We start from the raw sequence: 25,096 nt of genomic DNA on the forward strand, positions 1-25,096 counted from the left end.
GTCGGAGCCAAAACCACTCTCTATATTTAGGCATAGCGCCACTACACCATTATCTTTTTTTTTTCATTTTCGTAAACCGTCTGCTCCTAGCTCCTAAAGCAACTGCACCATTGTATTCGATCGTACGATAATTTGTACTTGAAACAGCTGCATCCTCGATATCCACAGTGTTATTCGTAAGGGCTTATTTTTACCGGTAATTGATGTGATTTAGAAGAAAACCAAAGCAGGAAGCTCATCTGATTCAAAGCTACTTGTGATTTACATCTCATAATTTGATGGACAGACGACGAAGTTTGTGAAATCCTTTAACGCTGTCTTCCCAAAGTGCCTGAATTTACTTGAATTTACTTAAGTTTAGACTGAACGTTAACATTACATGTTGCCTATGCCACAGGAATGTCTGTGGCCTAGGCCTATGCTCGATAGTATCATTCCTAATTTATCCAGGTCCGTAATGTTTTGAGTGCAGCACGTTAGCCTGAGTGTTTAGCACACGAGCCTAGGCTGTAGCCTAACTTAGCAGTTAACTGCAATTTTAGAAAGCAACACAAAGTTACGTTAGGTCTAAACTAAGTAGATTTTTGCCAAGTTTTTGCATAGACTTCCAGTTCCAACTGTTTGCCTATGCTACTCAATGTGATATTACCATTGGAAAGCCACCGTTGGGTGTCAGCCACATAACCAACATCAGACTTAACAACTAGTAATGATTAATATTGAGGCAGTTTGTTAATGTTAGGCTAACAACATTCTTGTTGTTCAACTGAACATAACAATTCTTCCCAAAGTCCTCGAACCCTGTGCAATAATGAGTGAAATCAGACATCGTGATGTTGGTAAGCAAGAACATACATCAGAGGCATCCAGCCCTCCTGCTGAAGAACCAGAAAAAAGCAAACCAGCAGATGAACAAGTGAGTAGTTTAAGAAGTAACTAAGAGTTCTTAAGGCCTGATCATGTTTCTATCCTACTTTCCAAGGCTAGCAGGGTCTTTAAATTCAGATCAAAGAGTGAGGTGAGATACTGTCATGGCCTTTAAACAATTGTCAAATGTAATTTGGAAGCTGGTGGTAAACTTGCAAAAACCATTGCTGAACACTTGTCACACATACTCCCAAGTCCATGCAATGACTCATGTTATATGTTTGGATATTTACAGTTTTCAAATTATTGGGTTCTAACAACTGTCCCCCCCCCCCCTTCTGTCTGTCTAAGTTCCATTTCAGTCTACAACCAATTGATAGAGATATATATTTGATTTGATTTTGATGACATTTTTTTATGCCAAATGCTATCTAACTAAATCCCATAGCATTGAATTATGTAGGCCTAGTTCATGAATATCAATAGCTTCAAAAATGTGCATATTTGCATGTGATTAATTGATACCTTGTGCAAAATCTTGTGGGGATGGAAATGCTGAGAATCCAAATAATAGTCTTTATTCAATTACTCATTAAGATTAAGGATGTTGTACCATAACTTTGCATGGCCACGCAAAGTCTTTATTTGTAACGGTCAAAGGTAAAGATATATACTTATGCTCTGTTGTTTAGTTTTTCTCCTCAAGTACAGTACATGATTCCACCATTATTTTGGACTTTCCAATCACATACAGGCCTACCAGGTCAAGCCTGCACAACTTGCAGATGACAGTATCAGATCCTAAAGTCAACTGACTAATAATAAGGATAATTTTTATCTGGTATCTCATTGCAAAATGCTATGCAAAATGGGGGTAATTGCTAAACACGTGCTAAGATGTATGAGCAGTTTTTACATAGAAACCACAGCATTTTATGAGAGACTAAGCGTCGTCTGAACACAACAGTAAATTATTTCCCAGTAATAGATTAAAAGCTGGATTATCTGGACCTTTAAATCAAGATCCTGGAATTTCTCAACCGATATCCGACTATTGAAGTTTGTTTAATACTGCACACGTACCATGTTGTACACTTTGTACAGTATATGTTTGCCTATAGCTACAGAATAACACAAATTTACACCATACAACACCAGTAGGCTAAGTGTATTTAAAAGGCACTTGATTCTCAGGAATTGCTGCAACTTATAACACTTCACCCATTCTTGACATGTACGAATTTATAACAATGTATTTTCCTATATATTACACAACACAGTCATCAGAAAAGTTAGAACAAAGGTCATTAAGCCATTGTTAGATCAATACTAACTAACTTAAAAAACTAACTTAAATCATTGTTCTATACATGTTTGTCCATACTTTTATAACATTGTATTTCCATGCTCTGGTATAGTACATTAGGGAAGTATACAATACATTACAGTACATTGTTATATAACCTTTGATTCATTTAGAACTACACAAGTTCACATGTATACATAGTGGCATTGTAGGCTGTTACATTCAGTAGAGAACAGTTTGAGTGCGGTGGCATTAATACAGAGTATTCAATTTAGTTATCATTTGTGCAATATTTTGGGTTACAATTGGAACCTTTTACCCCATTGTTAACTAACTGTCTGTAGTTTATTCAGGGAGTCATTTACAAAATTTCAGCTCATACTGTAACTTTAATATGATGAGTGATTCAGATTGCCAACCTCTGTTCATAATGCATGACAAAGTGTACTATAGTTTAGTATGTCCAGTAGATTCTTTAAGTTCATTATAATGGTGGTTAAACTTAGAGAGACTGCTGGAAAATGTTAAGTCCTCTGCCTTACTAGGAAAATCCAAATATAAAAAATAATAATAATAATAATAAAATAAAATAAACAGGATTTGAAATGACTGTAACAGCTCTGGTATTAACTACAGTGCTTACATTACAGTAGTGACCTAATACATACAAATACACATATACTGTATAGTTTGCGTTGTGTGATTTTACTATATACGTAGGTCTGCAGTAAACCGTAAAGCATGCTGCAGTGCAGTTCAAAATTTGCAGTTTTTCTAAATGTTGTGCTATGTACCAATAGTACCATATTAGATAGTTTTTAAATATTAATTAGAAATAAATTATTGACTACTTGTGATTCTAATGATTTTTATTGCTGAGTCACTTTTTCATCAAATATTGAGCACAATACACACAGTTCTATTGCATCTGAGTTAAACCTTTGTCTTCATGAATTCAAAGGTAGAAATGAAAAGATTGACTTTGAAATGACACCTGTTTAATAAAGCTAGTGAAAACTGCATGGTTATTTGATTTCAATATTGAATCCTGCCCAAGTTCAGTGCCAAAAAATTGCTTCAGCAAATTTGATCAATACCTCCTCACAAAATTGATCACAAATCTGTAGATCAAACATTCTTGTTTTGACTTCAATGTGGCTTATTGTACTATCAGCTTTGAGCTCTGAAATCCAATATTTAAGATGCATAAATTTCAGTAGTATTTATGTGCTGATATGAACGGTACAGTTCCATCTATATATATCTGTATATTCATAGATTTGTTGACTTACTGTATATAGTAGTCAATTTATGGTAGTATTTTGCCTGATTGTGACTAGACATATACTTTAGTAAAATGCTTCATCCAGGTACATTCAGTGAATATTAATGTACAGTACTGTAGAAGGTCTGTTTACAATTTGAACAGCTATTTTGAGGTCTGTAAAGGTGTGTTGATCATAAAATGCTCAGCTCAGCTATAAAATGTAATTGGACAACAATTCAACCTTTTTTTCCCCCCTGTGTTGTTATTTGAAATGTAACAAATTTTGTACAGTCTCTACAGTATATATATACAGTTTTATTGACCCATTTAAAGCTGTGCTGTATTACTTAGCTAATATACAGAATTTCTTTCTTGATGTCAAACTCCAGTTTATACAGAGTATAGACCTCTTTTCGTTGTACGGTTTCATTACCTGGTTTGTTTATCTCTCTACTCGTCTTGTATTTAAGCATCATTGACCCTCAAATGTAAAGTCCATTTGGCGTTCTCTTTTCCCAGCCCTCCAGTACAGACGAAGGTGGCATACCTTTACCAGACATTACAGAGCCACCAATCCCACCTCAGAAAGTCACTGTTCCATTCTTTTTGAGAGGACTTCCACCAAGGTAAGGATGTTGTCTGCTGCTTATTTATTAATCTAATTAAAAACAGCCTTTTTCTGTCAAATTTTCCAAGGGTAGCAAGTATTACTTAAAGTACAGTATAGATTTTTTTTTTTAAATCAGAATGTAAGCTAATTAAGTTACTAAATGTTTCCATGAAATTCCAAACATATCATCACCCAGAAACTATTTCAGATTAAGTATTTAGAATTACACATAGGAAATGAAAGAAGATTTGACAAATCATTGATGTAATACCCAAATCTTTGGATATCGCATATTGTGTAGGTAAGCCTATTGTTTTATAATGAAGTCAACTGTCAAAGGTCATCTGAGGTCAACATAGCTACGTTGATGACATTGTAAGCACAATATATCCCAGTAAGGGGACTTAGATGGAACTCACGCTTTCTGTGTGGATGCACCATAATGAGAAGATGTCTAGTGCTTGATGGAGCCCAGAAGTTATCAGAGTTCAAAGTCTGAAAAATCTGCTGACACAATATGAAGCCAGAACTTTCAGTTGTAGTTTGGCGATGCCACATATTCAATAGATGCACCCGATTGTTTTATCATTTGGTCAAAGATCAGCAGAGGTCAGAATGTCAAACCTTGTAAACACATTATGGGGGGGGGGGTGGTTTGGCCTTAGGATGCTTCGTGAAAATAACATAAACCTTATGTTTTGCAGTTGAGGTCATCTTATGTCAGCAGCTGTCGAAGAAAAGTAGAAACCTTGTTAGCATGGTATCTTAAGAAGGGAATCTTCAAGTGTATCTGATTCCTAAAAAGTGACCTAATTATCTCACATCCAAATTGCAATGTATTTTAGCACTTGTGGTTAATTTCATCAATGTCCGCTCACCTGAAGTAACTCCCACATTTCAAGAATGTTTTCCAGGAGTGTGAGCTACCCTGCACACATGAATATGACAGGAAATACAGCTCCTTCCAGCTGTTGTCTAAAATCTGAAAGTTGCACATAAAAATATCCTGTTTTTAACAGATCTCAGTATGTGTAACTCCCTTTTAAGTTACCCTAGAGTCTCTTTAATATGTATGCTGTATTATAGAGCTCTTCACGATTGGGAATGCTGCAATTAGTATATCCTCATACGTCTGCTTCTGTGTGGAAGTACGTTTTCATCTGTCATAATTACGACTGAGAGGGTTCTAGTCCACTGATTGCAATCCATAGACTTATATGTCATCAATTATATTCCTCTCTGGCTGGGTGTGATGGACGCTTGAGAAGTCATGTGCTCCATTCGAGGCTATATTACTGTATGAAACATGTCCAATCAATCACCAACTAAAAACTTTGTCCAGAGACAAAGTTTTTAGGCAGAGCTGCCTACTTCCGTACTTAGAAGCAAGAAACCCAGAGAGGGAAAGATTACTCTTTTGCTTAACTTGTTGTTTTGTGGGGTTTCAAAGTAATCGTATTCATTTATTTATTTGTTCATTTTTATCCTCAGATGGCAGAACTGGGTGATACGTGGATTCATGTCTACTGTGCTATTACTGGGGTTTCTGCTCCTCTTGTATCTCGGACCTGTGGCGTTAGTCTTTGTGGTAGGTGCCCTGGATGTACAGACATACTGTTAACAAAAATATACAGACCCACTGGATAGGGGGAGCCTGTTCTCTCCAGAAATTTTAGTCTCGATATGTTATATAGTCCGAGGAGAAAGAACATTTTTGGTGCTTGTAATGTTTTCACATCTAGTCTGGTTTTCAGGATATTGACCTCTAAAGTATGCCGAATCTCTGGAATCAGAATGCTCCTTTAAAGCTAAATAGAATGCTCCTTTAAAGCTAAATTGATGATGATGTCGGCTTCTCGGTGCCTGGAACAAGTTTCATGTTAATTCATTCTTTAATCATTTCTAATAAAGTAGCCAAAACATGTTGTTTTACCTTCATATAATGTACAAGTTTGTACTGCATTTTAAACACAACATTTGAGGCCATACTGTGAATGTCTTAAGTATCATGTTTTCCAACCGAGTTTTGTGTTGCATCTGTGGAACAGACCTAAAGGTCTCTGTTATTGGACAATATCATGATCCAGTCATGTGAATTGATTAACCTCAGCTGTTTAAAGGGCCATTTCTCAAGAATTGAAAATGCTTTATAAAAACAACATGGGACTTATAGTGCTCAGTGGCTTTTCGTAACTGAAATTTCTGTGCTTAAAATCATGGTATAATCAAGGTTAACTTTATTTTCCATCTACAAGGGCTATCCCAGAAATATGGACCTCACTTCAAGAAGAGATAGGACACTCATGGTTTTTAAGAAAGAGAGACACACAAGGAAGGAATAGAAAACAGGATATTGTTATGAGTGGTTCTTCTATGTCCTTCTATTTCATAGCTTTTTTTTTTTAAAATGCTCTCACTATTTCACAACTATTTGAAAAACATTCACACTGAATTAATTAACCAATTACTCTTCATTTCTCCTAGGTTTTGCTGATAGAGGTCATGTGTTTTCGAGAGATTATTACTATAGGTCACGCAGTCTACAGGTCCCAAGACTTACCTTGGTTCAGAACACTCAGCTGGTACTTCCTACTCTCTGCAAATTATTTCGTCTATGGGCGCAGTCTCAAGGATTACTTTGGCATAGTACTTAAGCGGGAACTTGTGAGTAGCCTCCATTTAGTTTGGGATGCAGGGGGGTGGCTGAGAGGTGGAGTGGGGTGATGTGGAGGGAGCAAATATCTATATTGGTATTTGGGGGGGAGGTGGCTGAGAGGTGGAGTGGGGTGATGTGGAGGGAGCAAATGTCTAAATTGGTATTTGGGGGGGGGGGGAGGTGGCTGAGAGGTGGAGTGGGGTGATGTGTGGAGAGAGCCAATGTCTATATTGGTATTTATATTGCAGTGTATGCTCATATATTAAAAATTTTGCAAAAATTAAATTAGCTGGAATAAAAATTTAAATATTAATTTTTAGCATCATGTTACTCTAATGAAGTCAGAAAGCTGCTTAAGTTCTCTAGTTTTTACACTCTCTAAGTTGACAGCTATGCCTTGAATGCATGAGAACATTCTATCATGAAATGTAGGTTAAGATCTTGATAAATAAATTTGTTCTATGTTTATCCAAATACTCTTTAAAGTGTGACAACCAAAACAAAACAAAAAAATTAGCAAGCAAGCACTTTTTGACTCTGACTCAGTTCCCAGTAATATTTGGACAATGACCATGTGAACAGTTTTAAATACATCAAATTGATGTTTAGTCTTTGCATTTCAGTCACTTCTTGTGACAGATTTTGGTCACGAAACTTTGGAATAACTGAAGTTTTAATCAACTTTACTGTCAAGGGTGGGTGGCATATATCTCTTTTTATTAATTTATTTGTACATAAATGGTTCATCCTTCATTTCTCTAAAGATTTTGCTTTTTCTCTCTCTTCATCAGGAATTTCTATGGCCCTTCATTGAATATTACAAATTTATTTCCTTTTGGCTATACACCATTGGTGAGTACATTAACAATATCAATATTTTTTTCTTTGTAGTACTAATAGGCTTTATAATACATCTCTTTATTTATTTGAATATTCAATAACTTGCATTTGCATAGTCATGAAACTGTATGTTTATCTATAATCATGAACTACACATGTGCATGCATGAGGTTCATAGGCATTAACCTTTAAAATGCATATTCATATTGACAAATCTATATGCATATTTACTCTCCATGGACTTCAAAGTAAAGGGTACTATTTATTTCTAACTTGATTTAATGTTCCTACATTCCAAATGGTGGTTTGGAAGTCAATATTAGTTAGTAATCTAATGCTAGACAACTGCATAAGGTTTAGTTGCTGGTATGGCTCGTGTTTAAGTCATTTCTGATGAGAAATCTGTACAGTTACCATTAAGATTCCACAGGTCTTAAGTTTTATTTCCAAATGGATTACATTTTGTGTTAGATCTGGCCAAATCTGGTTCCAGCCAGATTTTTTAGCTCATACCAGCATGCTGGTGTGAGCTATTGTTACAGTGCAGCGTCTAACACTCTATCACTCTATCCGTCAACAATTGGTAAGACCGCTCCCACTCACACAGTGTTAGATGGAATTTCATGAAACTTGGACACAAGGACCATTGGGTATAGGGCCATCAGAGATGGTCCGAAATTTGGGGTCAATGGTCACCTGTGGGCCGTAATGGGCCATTTTGTGGAAATACGCAAAATGCTTCTTCTCCTACAGATTCCATGGTACAATGTTGAGGGTTTGTCACGATAGTACTATGGAAGTTTTACCTTCAGGGTGTTCATGAATTTGAGATCAAAGATCAACTAGGGGTCTTTTGTGGCCCGGGCCGCGGCCCTATATTTTCAAATTGCTCCTGTTCGTACAGTGTATGGCCAGCTATACTGAAACTTGGTCACAACGTTCCTCGGGATGAGGGTTATGAGGGGTGTTCGGAAAATTGAGGTCAAATGTCATTTAGGGGGTCATCAGGGGTCATTTGTAGTATTTTCAAATACCTCAATCTCCTCAAGATTTTGATGGATCATATTCAAAGTTGAACTGATGATTGTTGGATTGTGTATGAACAAGATGATGCCTAATAAATTTTGGTCAAAAGTTAATTAATTACAATTAATCCCCATTGTTTAAAAAAATCTGAGCCTTCACCTTTTGCCAAAGCTCCTTTAATTTGGCTCCCAGTCTCTGCAGTGTTTGTTTACATTTGTGGTTAAGCTCTGCAGAGGCTGTTAGTGGAATTAAAGCAGGACTGGGAGTTGTTATTAACTGTTGAACTGTAAGCATGAGAGCCCTATAGCCAATCAGCACTTGCCGATCCTTAGAAGTCTTTGAGCCTGAGGTATGTAGGCAGCCAGCCAAAATTTTGGCAAGGAGTGCTTCAGGTCTGCTCAGGTAGAGGAGAGAAAGTTTAATAGGGTAGGTCAGTGGTATTGTTTGAGAGAGTGGGTAAAACAGGATTTAAGGGGGAAAATAGGAATTATAGCCAGTGTTTTGTGGCCAGTATTCTGCTAACAGAGGAGGGGGGGTTATCCCTCATGGGCCCAAAATTGGTGGAATCTGAAAAATGGCCTGAAATTTGGTGGGCCATAAAGTTTTGTGGGCCCTACATTTTTAAGCTCGAAAAGGTATGAGCTTCTGCACCATTGGTGCTCTAGTTTATTTTCTCTGGTGGATCCTTGGTTTCTGCTTCTTAGTTGGTTTGCTAGGTATTTAAGCTGTGTGGTTGCAATGCCAAGTTCCAACAAGTTGCCTAACATGAATGGAAAAAAATCAATATTAAACATCAGTCATAACATGAACAGTGTGCACTATGTTGAACAATAGTTATAGTTGCATGTTCATCAGCTTGGCATTATGGGAATGCAGAGTTGCTGGTTTTACATAAGAGGACTCCCACATTTGCATATATTTACATAATCTTTCTTAGAAGACTTTTACACCCTGTGTGGACACGTTATTTGCTGTAGGGATCTGTCTGTATTTAGGTCTCAAGTTTAACCCTCCAAGTGCACTTGTCTTTGTCTTCACGTCTTTACATTGCTATCTTTAGGCCATTGCACAGTTCCTATTGACGTAGTGTGAACATATACTGTTTATGTCCTACACAATATTTACTGATATCCACAAAACAGTGAGAAATCTATCAAGCCAGCATTCAAGTGTGGAAATTCTCTTTCTTTGTGAAATATGCTATTGATTATCCAGGCTATCCTATGCTAGCATTATTCTATTGTTCTTTTTTAAATTAATATTAATATTACTATTATTATTATTATTTTTATTTTTATTATTATTATTGTTATTATAACTATTATTACTATTGTGATTATTATTACTACTACTATTACTATTATGATTATTATTGTTATTTATTTGGAGGGTTTGTTTGTTTATGTAGTTATAATGATTACAGTTTTCCGTTAATGTTTGGACAAGGTTTTGCTTATTGTTCCGGTAACCCACAGTACTATTCTTCTCTGAATAGCAAGTTGCTTCTCCAAGATTAGTTTTATAATAGATGGCTAAGGGCTGTACTTAAAGGAGATGGTATTTAACTGACACCCCTTCTACCCCCCCCCCCCCCCCTCTTCATCCCATTCTCACTCCACTCAAACTCTATGTCAGGTATTAATAATCTCAAGTTTTTCAGCAATTGTTTTCATTGTCAACTATTTTGCTGTATATGTTGTGATATATGGTATCTTAGAGATATTACTTCTAGGGACCATATTGGAATGCACAAACTGCTAGATGTGCTGAAATTGCCCAGTGCAGGCTATCACAAACTTTTAAGCATTATATCGTATTCAATATTTATTTTTATGATATTAATAATTGTATGGCATTCTCACAAGTTTTCTCTATTTATGCCATACTTTCTCTTCCATTTTTTCACTCAAAACATTTTTTATTTTAGCACCGGTTCATACCCGAACAACTGCCAAGTTAATTGATTGTAACTTAAAGTATCTATGGATAAATTCATCTGTAATATATACTATTATATATGCAATGTTGATTTTATTGCAAAATTTCCTTCATGATATTTCCTTGTTGTCAAAATTTCAAAAGATTCATTTCCCATCTTTTTCTTCTTTGTCTTAGGTTTCATCATGTTTGTTTTGACGTTGAGGAAATCCCATTACCTGGTGCAGTTTACCTTGGTGAGTGACAGAATTTGTAGTGTAACATCAACAGTTTTGAAAGGTCATTTCATCGTTTTCTTACTAAGCCATGTACACTGCTGCAGTATTATTAACACATTGTATGCACTTCTGTTAATATAAATCTCGTTTAAATTTGTAATAGGGAAATGCCTACAGTAGATACATTGCCACATCCCTAGTATTGATATATAGTTGAGAGTTGTAAACAGCTTTGAAAGCTGTGTGAACTGCTGCAGTACATTAACACATTGTACACACTTCTGTTATTATAAATCTCGTTTAAATTTGTAATAGGGAAATTCCTAGATACATTGTCGCATCCCTAGTATTGATGTAGAGTTGAGAATTGTAAACGTCCTGCTTGAGAAGGTTCAAAGAACTTTGTTTATTTTATCATTTGGATTACTACAGTAGATATTTCTTACAAGCCAGGTACTATAGATCAGAAGGTGTACGTATAGATTATTGTTTTTTTGCGATATTAAGGTTATCCAAATGAATTTTTGCTTCCAGTATTGTTTGCCAAACTAAGATCATCCAACGTAAAGCAAACGTTTGAATCATTTTTTGCAAGGTTATACTGTACACTTATTTCAATATTAAAAGAAAAATGAAAGTACTCGATGCTTTTGTCCGTGTATGACATCACAGATTATTTGCTAATGCACGTAATCAAAACAAAGGAAATGAATTGCAATGCTGTACGTCACAGTGAAGGGAGTAAGCTATGTAGTTAGAAGCCCAATCAATGTGCTTCTTTTCACAAGCTCTGGACGCAATTGAAAACCCTCAGACTTTATCATACCTTAGCACACAAATTAGACGACATATACTAGTAATTTCTGCATGGCCACTGAAATAATTGTGCATGCATGGAAGTAAATGATCTTCTTTCTTTAATAACATAATAATAATAAAAATTTTCATCTTCTAAGTAATGAAATCAGATATGAATGTGAGGGTTGAACCAGTAGTATGCATGTGCATGTTTTTTTGGTCATATTATATGAAAATGAAAATTCATGTGTGCCTTCAATTTGCTTTCTTCCTCTACTTCAATTAGTATTGTCAATACTTAACAGAACTTTATTTTTCATAGGTATGTGTAGAACCCAAAGATTGTCAACATTAGTTATATTGACTTAACACTTTGATAACATATGCAGGCATGGATCCAAACACACACACACACATCCCTCCCCCCCCCCCTTCCCTCTGAACACCTTTTCAACCCCACACATAAGCTTATAAGTAGTTATTACTGCAGCACAACCTTGCTTGTAGATCCAACTAAGGATGTAATTTACAACCTAAATCTGCCCCAGAATGCACAATTTCATGTCTACAATGTTAATTTTCTTACCAGGAGAGGACACCCAGGGCTACATTTCCTTTTTAAAATTCAACACATATGTGGACATTTCCATTTTTCTTTTAAAGCTCCAATTGAAGGTGGAATATTTGTTACAAATATAGTGAAATTTATGAAGTCATTTTTTTCGTATTAAATCTGCTATTTTTGTCAACCTTTTACCATGTGTATGACATCGATTGATATCAACTTATATAAATGTTTCTGTTAAAAGTAATCTAATTATTTGACTTAGTAATAAGCTTTGATGAACTAGCTATAGAATCTGCAAAAGGTTAATATTTGGGGGGAAAAGAGCCCTTAGGTTGTAAATCTCAGATAACAGTGTTGTTTTTGCTCTAAGAGTTAGAAATATTCCTTCAATCGCTACTCTGATTTGACAATGCTGACACAAGGTGGTGGCTTTTATTAAATGAAAAAATGACCTTCATATGACCTTCATATGAAATTTGGTGAATATTTCAAAGGTCACCTTTTTACATTAGTTGGTTACAGTGAAAGTATGTGTCATTGTAATATTTGGTTTTGGAGTGATTATTTTACACTATGTAATAAAACCGTCAAAAAAATACAGATTCATTGGAATTCACTTACACTTACGCTATTTGTATTAATTTCTTCATAATTTTCACTGGTTTTTATGACTGGACTGGTCTTCATGATGAGAAAAGTGTTTGGGCACTGGAATGTATGAACAATTAGTGTTGTAATTGTTTGGAAGGTCTTCTCTAGTGTAGAGGGTCTTAACCATGTAAATTACCAAGCATCTGGTATCAAGTACTTGCAAACTGTACCAAGTATCCTTAGAGGCACTAAAGCCATTCATATGGATGTATAGAAAATGTCCATTGAATACAAGAACCCCCCACCTGAAGTGAAATGCTATGAAAACGTAGGTGAACAAACTTAAAGGCAACAAAGGAACTTTGAAACAGATATGCTGCAAAACTGTGGTTTAAATGTATTTCAGAAAAACAAAATAAACTATTTGACTTTATTGTATCTTTACAAAATGATTCTCCTTTTTTCTGTTAGTTTGGTTGGACCCACGTTGCGCTTCTCATCGTGGTTTCGCAGTCGAACATCATCTGCCATAGCATATTCGAGGGACTAATATGGTTTCTGATTTCAACATCCTCGGTCATCTGCAATGACATCATGGCTTACATGTTTGGTGAGTGGAAGCATTGAGGCCGCATTGGTCTGTCAATATCCAAGTGTAAATGGGTTTTTTATTTTTGTAAATAGGTCAAGAAAATCTGGTTTAGGTTTGAACTTGAAACCTAGTGCCTGTGCGATAGACATTCTAGGGCTGTTTCATACTCAAATACATTAAACGGACCGTGATATATGTAACAGAACCATATATGGACAAAATATAATAGCTTGAGATGAAGATGTTATTTATATTTATGGTTTCTTTACATCAATTACCGTCAGTTTTTAGTTGGGAGTACGAACTGGCATTGACCGCTACACCACACCTTCACGCAGACTTATTGTAAACTTTCGAGTTAAACCTAATGTTTAAATTTTAAAGATGCTGGCTATGTTCTACAACATAATGACTGGTATATGTAGATGAAAATACAATTGACCACACATGAAATGTTTATAATCTTGCATTAATTATGATAACAGTTGATTATATCCTGATTTATCTGGGTCTTTCATGTGCACTTATCCTAGTGAGCTCTACAGTCGGGCTTGTAGTATCAGTAAAACATCTTGTAAATGATTACGATGCTGTCGTCCTCACTGATTTTGCTCAGTGGTTTAGTTTTATCCTTTAGCTGTGTGATTTCTTTGATGGTTTGAACAGATTCCACCAGAAATAGAAAGAATTATACTTGTAAAGGTCAGAAGTAAAATCGCTCGAAGCAAGCAAAAAACTAGGGTGGAATAATCCAAGGAAAGTGTCTTGAAATACAAAATTGAAATTTCCCTTGATTCACCATGGGAATTTTGGCCGTTTTCATTCAGGCTTTGTAGATTGTGAATTCCGATTGAAAAAGTGCCTACAAATTTGACTTACGAACACGGCAAGTTTACAGTGTCTATTAGTGCAACTACATATGCATAACACAGAGTACACAAATTTAGGAGACTTGAAGTTACCCTACACCAACCACCATACAAGTACAATTGCCCTTGGCATGAGTATAAGTACAGGGCTCTTGGGGCTGGTAGGAATACTTAATCTTGCACTGGTAATGATATAGACTTCCAATATGAACTGAGGATGAGTACTAATCTTTGAGTACAATTATGAATACATACTACTATGGTAGCATACAAGGACAGGACTCAACTTCAAGTCTGCTTGCAGCAACACTGTCATAACAAGTAAACATAACATACTAAAGAAAGAAGTGCAATATATTTATCAATATACATATTTTGATATATTTATATCTGTTTAAATAACCAACTGGTATTAGGATAATTACCAGCTACATGCACTTTTTTTTTTTGGGGGGGGGGGGAGGGGGGTGAGAAGAGATGACTTCATTAATGTATATGTAATGCAGATTGAACTGGTCAATGTGAAGCTTTTGAGCAGTGAATAATAATTTTATTGAAACTCCAGCCGAGGCTCTGTTTCCATAACGTTTTCTTCTCCATCTCTAGGTTTTTTCTTTGGAAGGACATCATTGATAAAGCTATCCCCAAAGAAGACATGGGAAGGATTCATAGGTGCTCTGTTTTCAACCGTTGCATACGGTGTTCTGGTAAGTGATTGCGAACGAGCGGAGATGCATCTTGTAAATTTTGTACATTTCTAGGGAATCCTCTTTGTAGTCTCTCAGTCCACAGTCCGCTTACAGGTGTGATGATACCCGGTTTTTGGAAAACAGGCTCCTGTTATTGTCATCGGTCGTGCAGTATAAAGCATATGTACAACATTGTGTTATTTATGATTGCCTATTCATCATTCTGTGTATGCGATAAGGCATGTTTGCAATTCACTTAGCATCAAGGTAATTTAAGGTTTAAGCTAGTTGGTTTCCCTACTGTAACTTCTCACAACTAGCATTGTAGCTCTGACTTTGCTGTACATTTTCTGTTGGATCCCAAGGTGACATTGGCTTGTCAATAGTTTTACAGCTAACAGGTGAACCTGAACAAACCCAACTGAGTATGAGTATGTGTTTGCCTAATGTTATGTAGAAGTACATGGCTTTGAGCCTAGGCAAGGTTATTACATTGTGTAAGGTCATTACACTGTTAGTTGTTCACATGACTTGTTCAGGTTTTGTAACTTTGTTGCTCAGAAGGTAGATTCGAGTAGGGATCGCTGGTTGGAGTCTCAACACTTGTTTACAGACAAAACAATTCTTATATATCACAAATCTCCTCAGTCTGTAAATAAATCCTAAAAGTCACTTTGAGGTAGAAGCTCAGTGTCCCTGTCATTGCACATCTAAATATAACTGGGGGGAACATGTCTGGTGTTTAAACAATAAATAGGGTAAAGTAATCAAATATAGACCTTGTACTCACTAAATAGCTAATACATTTGTTGTGTGTATCACCCGAGCATTTTAACATAACAAAATATCTAAAAGTTGCCATAAGGAAATTCCCTAAAGGTCCTTGGCATCCCAGGCTTATTTAGATATGAAAAGCTGTTCAAAATGAAGGATAATTTATATCATCAAAAACAAAAAGCAATGAAAATTTGATGCAAAAGAGGTGAATAGTTGTCAATATTTTCATGTTTCTCAAGCAGGTTTCTTATTTAATAAAAATTGAAAGTTCTAAAATCAAATATGACTGAATTTTTTTCTCTCTCGTAGCTGAGTAGATAGTTCAGTTTGACTGCTGTCATTATTAATCCTTCCAATATCTGTGATGTAATCTCTGTAGATATTTATTGTCTTTCTTCTAATTAGTGCGGTGTGCTAACGAATGACACAAAAGCATTCCTTTCATTCTTTTGTATTTCTTTTTCCTCTCCCACAGCTAGCCAAGTATCTGGCTCCATATAAAATGTTTACATGTCCCGCTGAGGTAAGAATTTTTGTCCAATTTTCTTGTATTAACTGGAATCGTGGTACTTGCATATAATCACAGTTTAGCCGTATTATTATCATTATTAATATTATGACACAGCAGAGCCTGTGTCTGTTGACCTATTTATGAACAAAACTGTAACTTGTTGATTGTTTGGAAAAGGGTCAAGTCCTGTGGTACAGAAGTACCTTATTATGATATTGTGATTGTAGGAGTAACTGACAAGTGTGAAAGAGATCTGATATCGGTTCATGTTATGATATGCATTGGTATTAGGGTTGGGCGATATATCAAAAATTATTATATCGCGATAATTTTTTTTCAAGACGATATTTATTGAGGATTGAACAAATGACGATAATTTCCTTTAAAGAAATTATAAATAAATGTGGAAATAAAATGCGATTATCCTTTCTCCGTTTTATGTGTAAATGTTATTCTAGCATTCCATGGTTAACAAAGTTGAAAAGAAATAAAGTTTATCAACTTCATTACTAACTTTTGAACTTACCTGTCCTTTACAACATGTTCGCTACGTACACATACACACAATGAGAAGTTTGGTATGTGTGTAATTGTAATGGGATCTCTAACACAGGCTTTAAATTGTACAGGGATGAAAACTATTTGAAAAGTTGATAGTTGACTTTCATATTCCATATATAACCAAATTTCGCTCTCAAGTTATATCTTTTCTCTTTTCTTTGTCTTTGTTTAATTTATATTTATATACAGTATAATGAAGAGTCGATGACCTTTGAGCTTGATTGCGAACCATCTTCTACTTTCCAATATCAAGAGTACATGATACCAGCATTTATCCAGCAAATTACATCTCTGGTATGTTTCCTTGGTGACCAGTTGCCATAGTTACAACTTACAGTTTTTTAGCCAGATTTTTTTTTTTGTATTTTAAAAAAAAAAATTTTAAGTAGAAGACACATTAAAGCAGCTTTGTGATTTTTGTAAACAGTTTTACTAAAACTAATCGGGTGTGACTAAAAATGAGATTGCAGTTTATGAAAAGAAAAAAAAAAGAGTTAAGGTTAATGAGCAAGTAATAACTAAAGTTGATTAGATTTTCAACATTTTGTCCCTCAGATAGTCCTCATGTGTATCATATATTGATCAAATTCAAATAGTTATATTGTGAAATGTTTCAATGTTTTGACATTCTTTCATGATTTGAAATCAATTTTTTGACATGTGAAGGTAATATACTATATTGTTATGCGGTTGTTCAATGGAATAGTCCAAAAAAAAGAACCATCAAAATTGAATGAGAATGCTGCTTTAATCTAACTATGACTTTTTGTTTTATTATAACTGTTTAATTTTCTAAAACAAGTAAATTCATCGACCCGTCCTTGCGTGACCTTCAGAATGGTTTCATGGCAAACACACCTTGAAGCAGGCATTTAATTGTGGATGATAAAATGGAGTCATATGAAAAGCTCTATGCAAAAATGTAATACCAGCAGCTGGATTTCATGGAACTATGTGAAAGGAAAGTGAAATGAATTAAATTTCTGCACTTTGTCAAATGATTTAAGAAAAAGGGGGGGGGCGGAGGGGTAGATGTCGGTGCGTTTGAGGGAGACCAATATTTGTTTTAAGGATCTTGTTACATTGAATTAAGTGACAAGCTTAATAGCAAACTTAAGCTTCACCCGTTGGATTGCTTGTAAATTCTCTTTCAAAATCACACAAAGGTTTCAAGCTATGAAATATAGAATGTGCAGAAAGAAAAATCAAATTATTTTTGTGAGTTGGGTGGAGGTGTTTTAAAGAGGAAAACAAAAATGCAAGATTTGTAGTATGATTTTAATTGATACATTAATGTCTTTTTTCTTAGTTTGGACTTCATTGGGAGAGTATAGAGGTGATGCCCATACAGCTGCATGCATTTGTTTTGTCTCTCTTTGCGTCGGTCATCGCTCCCTTCAGCGGTTTCTTTGCGAGTGGATTCAAGAGAGCATACAAAATCAAAGTGAGTAGTAAATACCATCTCTGAGAATATTCTTAAATTCTGATCCAATCAAATCTTGACTTTGTATCAACACTTGGCACTATATTCAACAGTTTTGAACACGGGTAATGTCTTTGCAAACATTGGGTCATGTGAGTCCACAGATATCATCACGCCAGACCGATTAAACTCATGATTTCAAATTTCAAAGGTGTGATGGATGAAAGACAGCTCTCTGGATTTAATTAGACTGTTCAACTTATCTGTTAACGATGATGTCAAATTTGATGTTAGCACATTTAGTCTGAATGACAACAAAATTCTTACACCAAGTAAAAATTTAACTGAAGTTATTAAAATGGTAATAACGTTTGACTTCAACTTTCATGTTTTTCAAAAGAAGCAAATTTCTGGGGAGTGGATTTGAAAAGAACTTTCGTACTAATAAGGAGATTGCAAATTTCTGTGGATTGGAGTGGACTGTTAATCACTTACTAATTAGGGAGATGGCAAATGGTTGTTAACACGTTTGGTCTGAGTGACACAAATTGTTGCAAAATCACAGCTGTAAAGAAGAGTTTATTCTTAGCAAATTAAGTATATTCTGCAATCAAGTAATGAAGACTTTACATAATTAATATTTTTTCCCCCTTATCAGCAGTGTTGTTATTAGGGGCTGGTAACATTTTCTTTAATGAATTCAGTCTCATTATTAAAAATCAAGGATTTCTAAGATGATGTTATCTTTCATTTCTCTTATAATTTTGTTGGAAATTAGTCTCTTCAGTCTCTGATACCACATTGGAGGGTATGTATAGAGAATAAACTGCAACTGAAGTTTCGTAAAAAATATAGACAATTGGGAAAGTGAGGAAGAACAAGATGGCGTCATGTCTCACATGATATATTTAAAAGAATGGTAACAAGATGGCATCATGTCTCACATGATATATTTAAAAGAATGGTAACAAGATGGCGTCATGTCTCACATGATATATTTAAAAGAATGGTAACAAGATGGCGTCATGTCTCACATGATTTATTTAAAAGATTGGTAACAAGATGGCGTCATGTCTCACATGATATAATTAAAAGAATGGTAACAAGATGGGGTCATGTCTCACATGATATATTTAAAAGAATGGTAACAAGATGGTGTCATGTCTCACATGATATATTTAACAGAATGGTAACAAGATGGTGTCATGTCTCACATGATATATTTAAAAGAATGGTAACAAGATGGTGTCATGTCTCACATGATATATTTAAAAGATTGGTAACAAGATGGCATCATGTCTCACGTGATATATTTAACAGAATGGTAACAAGATGGTGTCATGTCTCACATGATATATTTAAAAGAATGGTAACAAGATGGTGTCATGTCTCACATGATATATTTAACAGAATGGTAACAAGATGGTGTCATGTCTCACATGATATATTTAAAAGAATGGTAACAAGATGGCATCATGTCTCACATGATATATTTAAAAGAATGGTAACAAGATGGCATCATGTCTCACATGATATATTTAACAGAATGGTAACAAGATGGTGTCATGTCTCACATGATATATTTTAAAGAATGGTAACAAGATGGTGTCATGTCTCACATGATATATTTATATTCCCAATAGCTCATTTTTCCCAACCTTTTCTCTGGACACTGCATCCCTGATAGTAGACTTACGTGCAGAGAAGATAAGGTGACCAATTACTTTGTGAGGTGAACTGAACTTAGGATTGATCTTACAGTGTTCATGTTTTCCTTCATTAAGGAATGATGTGAGACAAAAACGACATTTTCAGCTACAACCGGGTGCAATGTCATGAAAATCGTCCGTCTGTAAATAATTTTCTTCCAAAACCTGTGCAAACACCTCGAATCTGTGAACATGTTGAAAACTATTTTTTTCCTTCTCTTTCTCTGTTTAGGATTTTGGGGATGTCTTCCCAGGTCATGGTGGTATCATGGATAGGTTTGACTGTCAGCTGATGATGGCTTCTTTCCACTATGTGTATATGGCAACGTTCATCAGGTGAATATTCAACCTATGTTATATCTTAGCAACGGACCATTCCATTAACCCAGGAGGTGGACCAGCATGTGTCTGTCTTTATTGTTTGTATTATATACTTTTCCAACTGAAATTTAATTCTTTTAAGTTTTACCCCATTGTGTACTATGGCTTGTTCATAAATTGTGTAAGTTAGAACTCAGTCATATCTTTGATTTCACTGAATTTCTTTTCTATGAACCTTTCAATTCAAGTTGTATATTGCATAAATTTGACACAGGTTGGTGATCCAATAGTCCACCTTTAACTGTATGATCAGGTACCTGATAACCATCCTTCACTTCAGCTCACCAAAATCCTCAAGGCAAGGTGAAAATTAGGCATACAGTCTCAAGTTTTTGAGTGAACCTTTTAATCAGTTACTAATTAGAAGTATTTCAAGTCATTGCAAACACATAAATCTCTTACTTCATTTGAGATGTATCGATTTGGACTTTTGTTTCAGAAAGACTTCAAGTTCCTCAACAATGCAAAATACAGCTTGATTAAACCAAATTTACTTTTTTTGTTTTTTATATATTTGTTTTATGTATTTTTTGTTTTCAACAGATCCCCAAATCCATTGAGGGTATTGCAGCAAGTTTTCCAGTTGCCCGGAGATTCTCAGCTTCTCATCTACAACGAACTTCAAAAGTCTCTCATTAATGACGGCCTCTTAGATCCGCCAGCGATAGAACCCTAAAAGGAGAACGTGCGTAATAAACCATTGTTTTGTGGTGCGGTGGACCTTTCGTCTCGGTAGATACTGGTGCATATAAAATCCACATTGTGTTCTGTTGTTTCCATAGTTGAAGATAATACACATAGTGCTGCCAACCTGTGCACATTTGCTGTATTTAGTTCCAACAGGTTGATGTTCAAAATATGAGATTATGAATGTGCTCTGCAACAGTATGGTGTCCTTCGTAAAGTTTACATCTTATACAAGCGCATGATAACAGCAACAGTGTGTCCTTGAATATAGAATAGCTGGGAGGAAGAGTTATGTCACCTGACCTGACTTGTATTTTTTGGGGGGTATGCTGTACTATACTTAACAAGTGAAGAATGTAGGTTACATTGAAAAACAGGTTGGATTTCTCTTTGATGTCATTTCCCAGCCGCAGTATGGGTTGTAAATTGGGGGGTGAAATTTGTGATCCTGGTAATAACCCTGTACGGCACTGTCGGTTATGACTGGCAACCTGTGTTACATTTGTACTTCCAAAGAGTTATTAGTGGTGTGTGTATATATATATATATATAAAAGTTGTTCACTTCCTGTATCAAAAGTGCTCAATACATAGCAGTAGAGCAAGTACATAATATAGTATGCCTATACGATAACTTACAGCATGTTGTTACTCAAGTTTCACATGATCGCTGCACAATGCAGGCGTGAAACTCTAGTAACAAAATGCTGTAAGTTACAGTAAAGGTATACTATATTACATATATATATTTATACACACTCTCAACCAGATCTTTCATTGTTTCTTTCAATCACCTTTTGTCGTATTTATCCTTCCTTTTGATCTCTTCGTAAACCAGTACACTTTAGGTCACAGGAATTGTTTTGTGTCTCAATTAGTTGATGATGTGATGTTGTTATGTTCTATGACTGTTTAGAATAGAGATTACAGCTTTATTAGGGTACTATTAAATATTTTTATATTATAGGGTAGCTAATAGCAGAGTCAAGCCATGCCTCAAATAATTACGACAAACACTATCGAATGACTGGTTGATACTGCAAGGTTTTATGGAAACCTGGAATTGATCAAGCAGTTAATTTAACATCCATAATTTGAAGTTTCAGACTTTCTTTCTTTTTTTTTCCTGTGAGAATTTTTTGCAAAACTTTTTCTGGTAAAGATGTATGTTGGGGGGAGGGGGGATGCATTGGTTGTGGGATGCAGTATTCTGTTAACTAAATGCTGGTTATCTTTATGTGTGTATACAGACCTGTTCATATTGTAGAGTTGCACAGTAATTTATAAAGCAGTTTACTCAACTAATTACCTATATATATATAGCAAATTCTTCAAGTGTTGCATAACTTTACAAAATATTATCATTAGAGGTTACACCGAATTGTTTGTGAATTTTTTTAATTTTTTTTTATCCATGTCAAATTATTTCATAAGCTAGCACAATTGGTCGGGTATATGGGTAACGTGGAAATACTGTTAACTCCTTCCAACCAAAGATCTCTATATTGGTCTTGTTTTGCAAGGCTATCACATTAAAAAAAAATTCTTTAAAATTGACCTGCATATTATAAAATTGCTTTGTTGGAAAATACATTTTCTCTCCAAGCAAAGAAGTGAGCACATTTGGATAGATGATTATGGGAGCGTGATATTTTTTACTGCTGTATCTTACAGTTTTATAACTTACATTTAATAATTTTGCAATAATTCAAAGGGTTCATTTTTTTTTAAAGCAATCTCAGCGATAACGACCCTTTCCACAACTGATTTATCTGTTTTGCATATAAGATTTGGGATGACTATTATAGTCATCAATGTTAAGAGTAATTACTTGCTAAGTGTACCTCAGTAGACAAGTAGAAGTACTATACAGGGTTTCTACAGAATCACTTTAGCAGGGGAAGTGGGGGAGGGGGGATGGGAATTCAAATTTGATGAAATACTCTGCAACTCAGGTTATGTTAAGTAATGAAACTGAGCCAGTTTAATGCTCAGATACATTTGTATCCTTAAAGTCTTTAAGCTCCTGGAAACCATTAAACATTCTAACATTCAGATATAAAGCTGTTCATAAGATGACACTAAAGGGATAAAGTAATGTATCGCCTCGCAAAATACCCTTTGGAAGTCGACACTAAATGATTAACTTGGAAACTTCCTTGGTCTTTTGGCTAAAAATAATGTGACCGTTTGTGCACAGAACACAGTAAATCGCTTTACCAACCTTTAACATGAAGATGTGTGGTATTCCCCTCCCTAAGGACTGGTGACACTCATCTGACGTAACATGGTCGTAATCATACGGTTATAGTCTTAAAATATAAGTGACTGGGGTTGAGAGTCTATTAAGTTGTATGGTTTTCCTGCCCAGGCTGTATCGTGAGTGACTCTCTTTAAAAGTACTTGAAAGTGGTATGTCTGCTTTTCATATGGATACACCACACACACACAAACCAAAATAACCAGACATTGCCAGCGAATCATTTATCCAGTATGGCATCGCAAAATGCCAAACTAGTCAAGTTACTCACGATGCCAGTTCAAAGATGTATAGCTGTTTTGTACACGGTAAACCATAGTACTCTATACTGTAAGAGAGCCTCCAAAATGCTACACAATATATGTACATTGCTGTTACAATGACGATCGAAACAAAATCGTATTTCTGTTGCAACCTTCAAAAGGATGAAACTGCCTACAGTTTGCCATAAAAATATAAAAAAAGGCTTTGTATTTTATTGATCTGTTTCTTGCATAGGTTTTATGCTGTCAAATGCGTTGTACTTTTAATGCAGAGTTCTAGGTGTAAAATTATAAACTCTATCGTGGTAGACATAAAGTGAGTTTATTAGATGGATGGAAACTGCAGCTGCTTTCAAATTTAACACAGCTAGTATGAACCCATATCAAAAGCAAGATAAGGCCAATTATGTGAGACTGCGTAGCACAACTGATTATATCCTCTGCAGCCTGACTACAGTGCGGCTGCAGCCCCCTCAGCATCTGACTTTTGACACAGGGTGGAGCCCAGTGTACTGTGTGCTCATTATTGTAGTTAATTACATACAAAATATTCTCTCTTAACTTTTTTGGCAACATTATTATTGTATTCTTTTTCATAGGCTTGCCAAATTTATGCTGGAAATAAGTTTGTTAGATTGAGAGATATAAAAAAAAAAAAAAAATTAAAATAATAATTGGATGTTAAGGTTGTTTTGGTTAGTGGATTAACCTGGAAGCGTACTCGATGGCCGTTATTAATTCCTTCGGGAAATTATGCAAATGAGCCGTTATCAACTTGGTTGTAAGTTTTAGTCAAATGTTCCTCAACTTCAATATATGAAATGAACTGATTTATTCTGTCGAACCTCATTGGGAGAAGACATATAAAGATAGAATCAAATATAAATAACAACATTTCAAAACAGCAGAGGTGCAACAGATGATGTATCGAATGAATCAAGGTTTAATAGTATTTGAAACAGTCAAGAAATGTACCTGTGTTACATTTCCATTTTGTGATTTTCCTGTTATTTTGTTGATGCTTTTGATAAGGGTCACTAGTATAATAAAAAGAAAACCGTTAGAAACAATGAACATGGCACACTGGCAGTGTACACTATGTAAGACTAAATTTAGCATGCTGAGGTTAAACAGATGTTATGATATAAAAACAAAACTTATTAAAAATGATTTTATTTCTGAGAAATAAGTATAAAAAGTTGATGAATAGTAGATAAAACAGTATTGTATACTGTTAAGAGTGACCATGTTGAAGTTATGAAACTTTTTATGTAGAGTAAAAATTGTGTTAAGTGTTTATGTACATGTAAAGGCAGAACATAAGACACTTGCCAGAGGAGGTGGATGTTGAAATAGTCCATTTGGGAGTGAAATTAGATTGGTTGTTTATGACAAGTAATTTGTCTCTTGACAACTAAGAAACATTTTGTATTTAAGTCTAATCTAAAGTCTAATTAAAACTCTAATTAAGAAGTTATTTGAAAAAGTGTAGCATATTTTAAGCATTTTGGTTTCAAAGTGAAAAGGAATTTCTTCAATCCAAAATGGAAAATAGATCAGTTTGTTTCAAGTTCTATGAAGCAGCTTAAATTCAAAATGGTGTCTTTTAAAGCTGTATTGGCCCCAAATATGCTACATATTCAAATATGATCACCTTTGGTCAAAATTCTTAAACTGTTTTCATTCCAAC

General features: G+C 35.1%; 1 protein-coding gene across 1 annotated transcript; it reads left to right on the forward strand.

Moving 5' to 3' along the window:
• LOC139968940 (phosphatidate cytidylyltransferase 2-like) lies at window positions 1-22,232 on the forward strand. Its single transcript, XM_071973564.1, has 13 exons — window positions 1-916; window positions 3,960-4,066; window positions 5,542-5,638; window positions 6,535-6,714; window positions 7,498-7,558; window positions 10,688-10,746; window positions 13,157-13,295; window positions 14,753-14,853; window positions 16,088-16,135; window positions 16,874-16,978; window positions 17,994-18,128; window positions 20,049-20,152; window positions 20,741-22,232. The coding sequence occupies exons 1-13, from the start codon at window positions 812-814 to the stop codon at window positions 20,871-20,873; spliced, it is 1,374 nt and encodes a 457-aa protein (XP_071829665.1). The 5' UTR covers window positions 1-811; the 3' UTR covers window positions 20,874-22,232.
• The last annotated feature ends 2,864 nt before the right edge of the window (window positions 22,233-25,096 follow it).

This window comes from Apostichopus japonicus, chromosome 6, assembly GCF_037975245.1.
Source record: "Apostichopus japonicus isolate 1M-3 chromosome 6, ASM3797524v1, whole genome shotgun sequence".
Classification (NCBI taxonomy): domain Eukaryota; kingdom Metazoa; phylum Echinodermata; class Holothuroidea; order Aspidochirotida; family Stichopodidae; genus Apostichopus; species Apostichopus japonicus.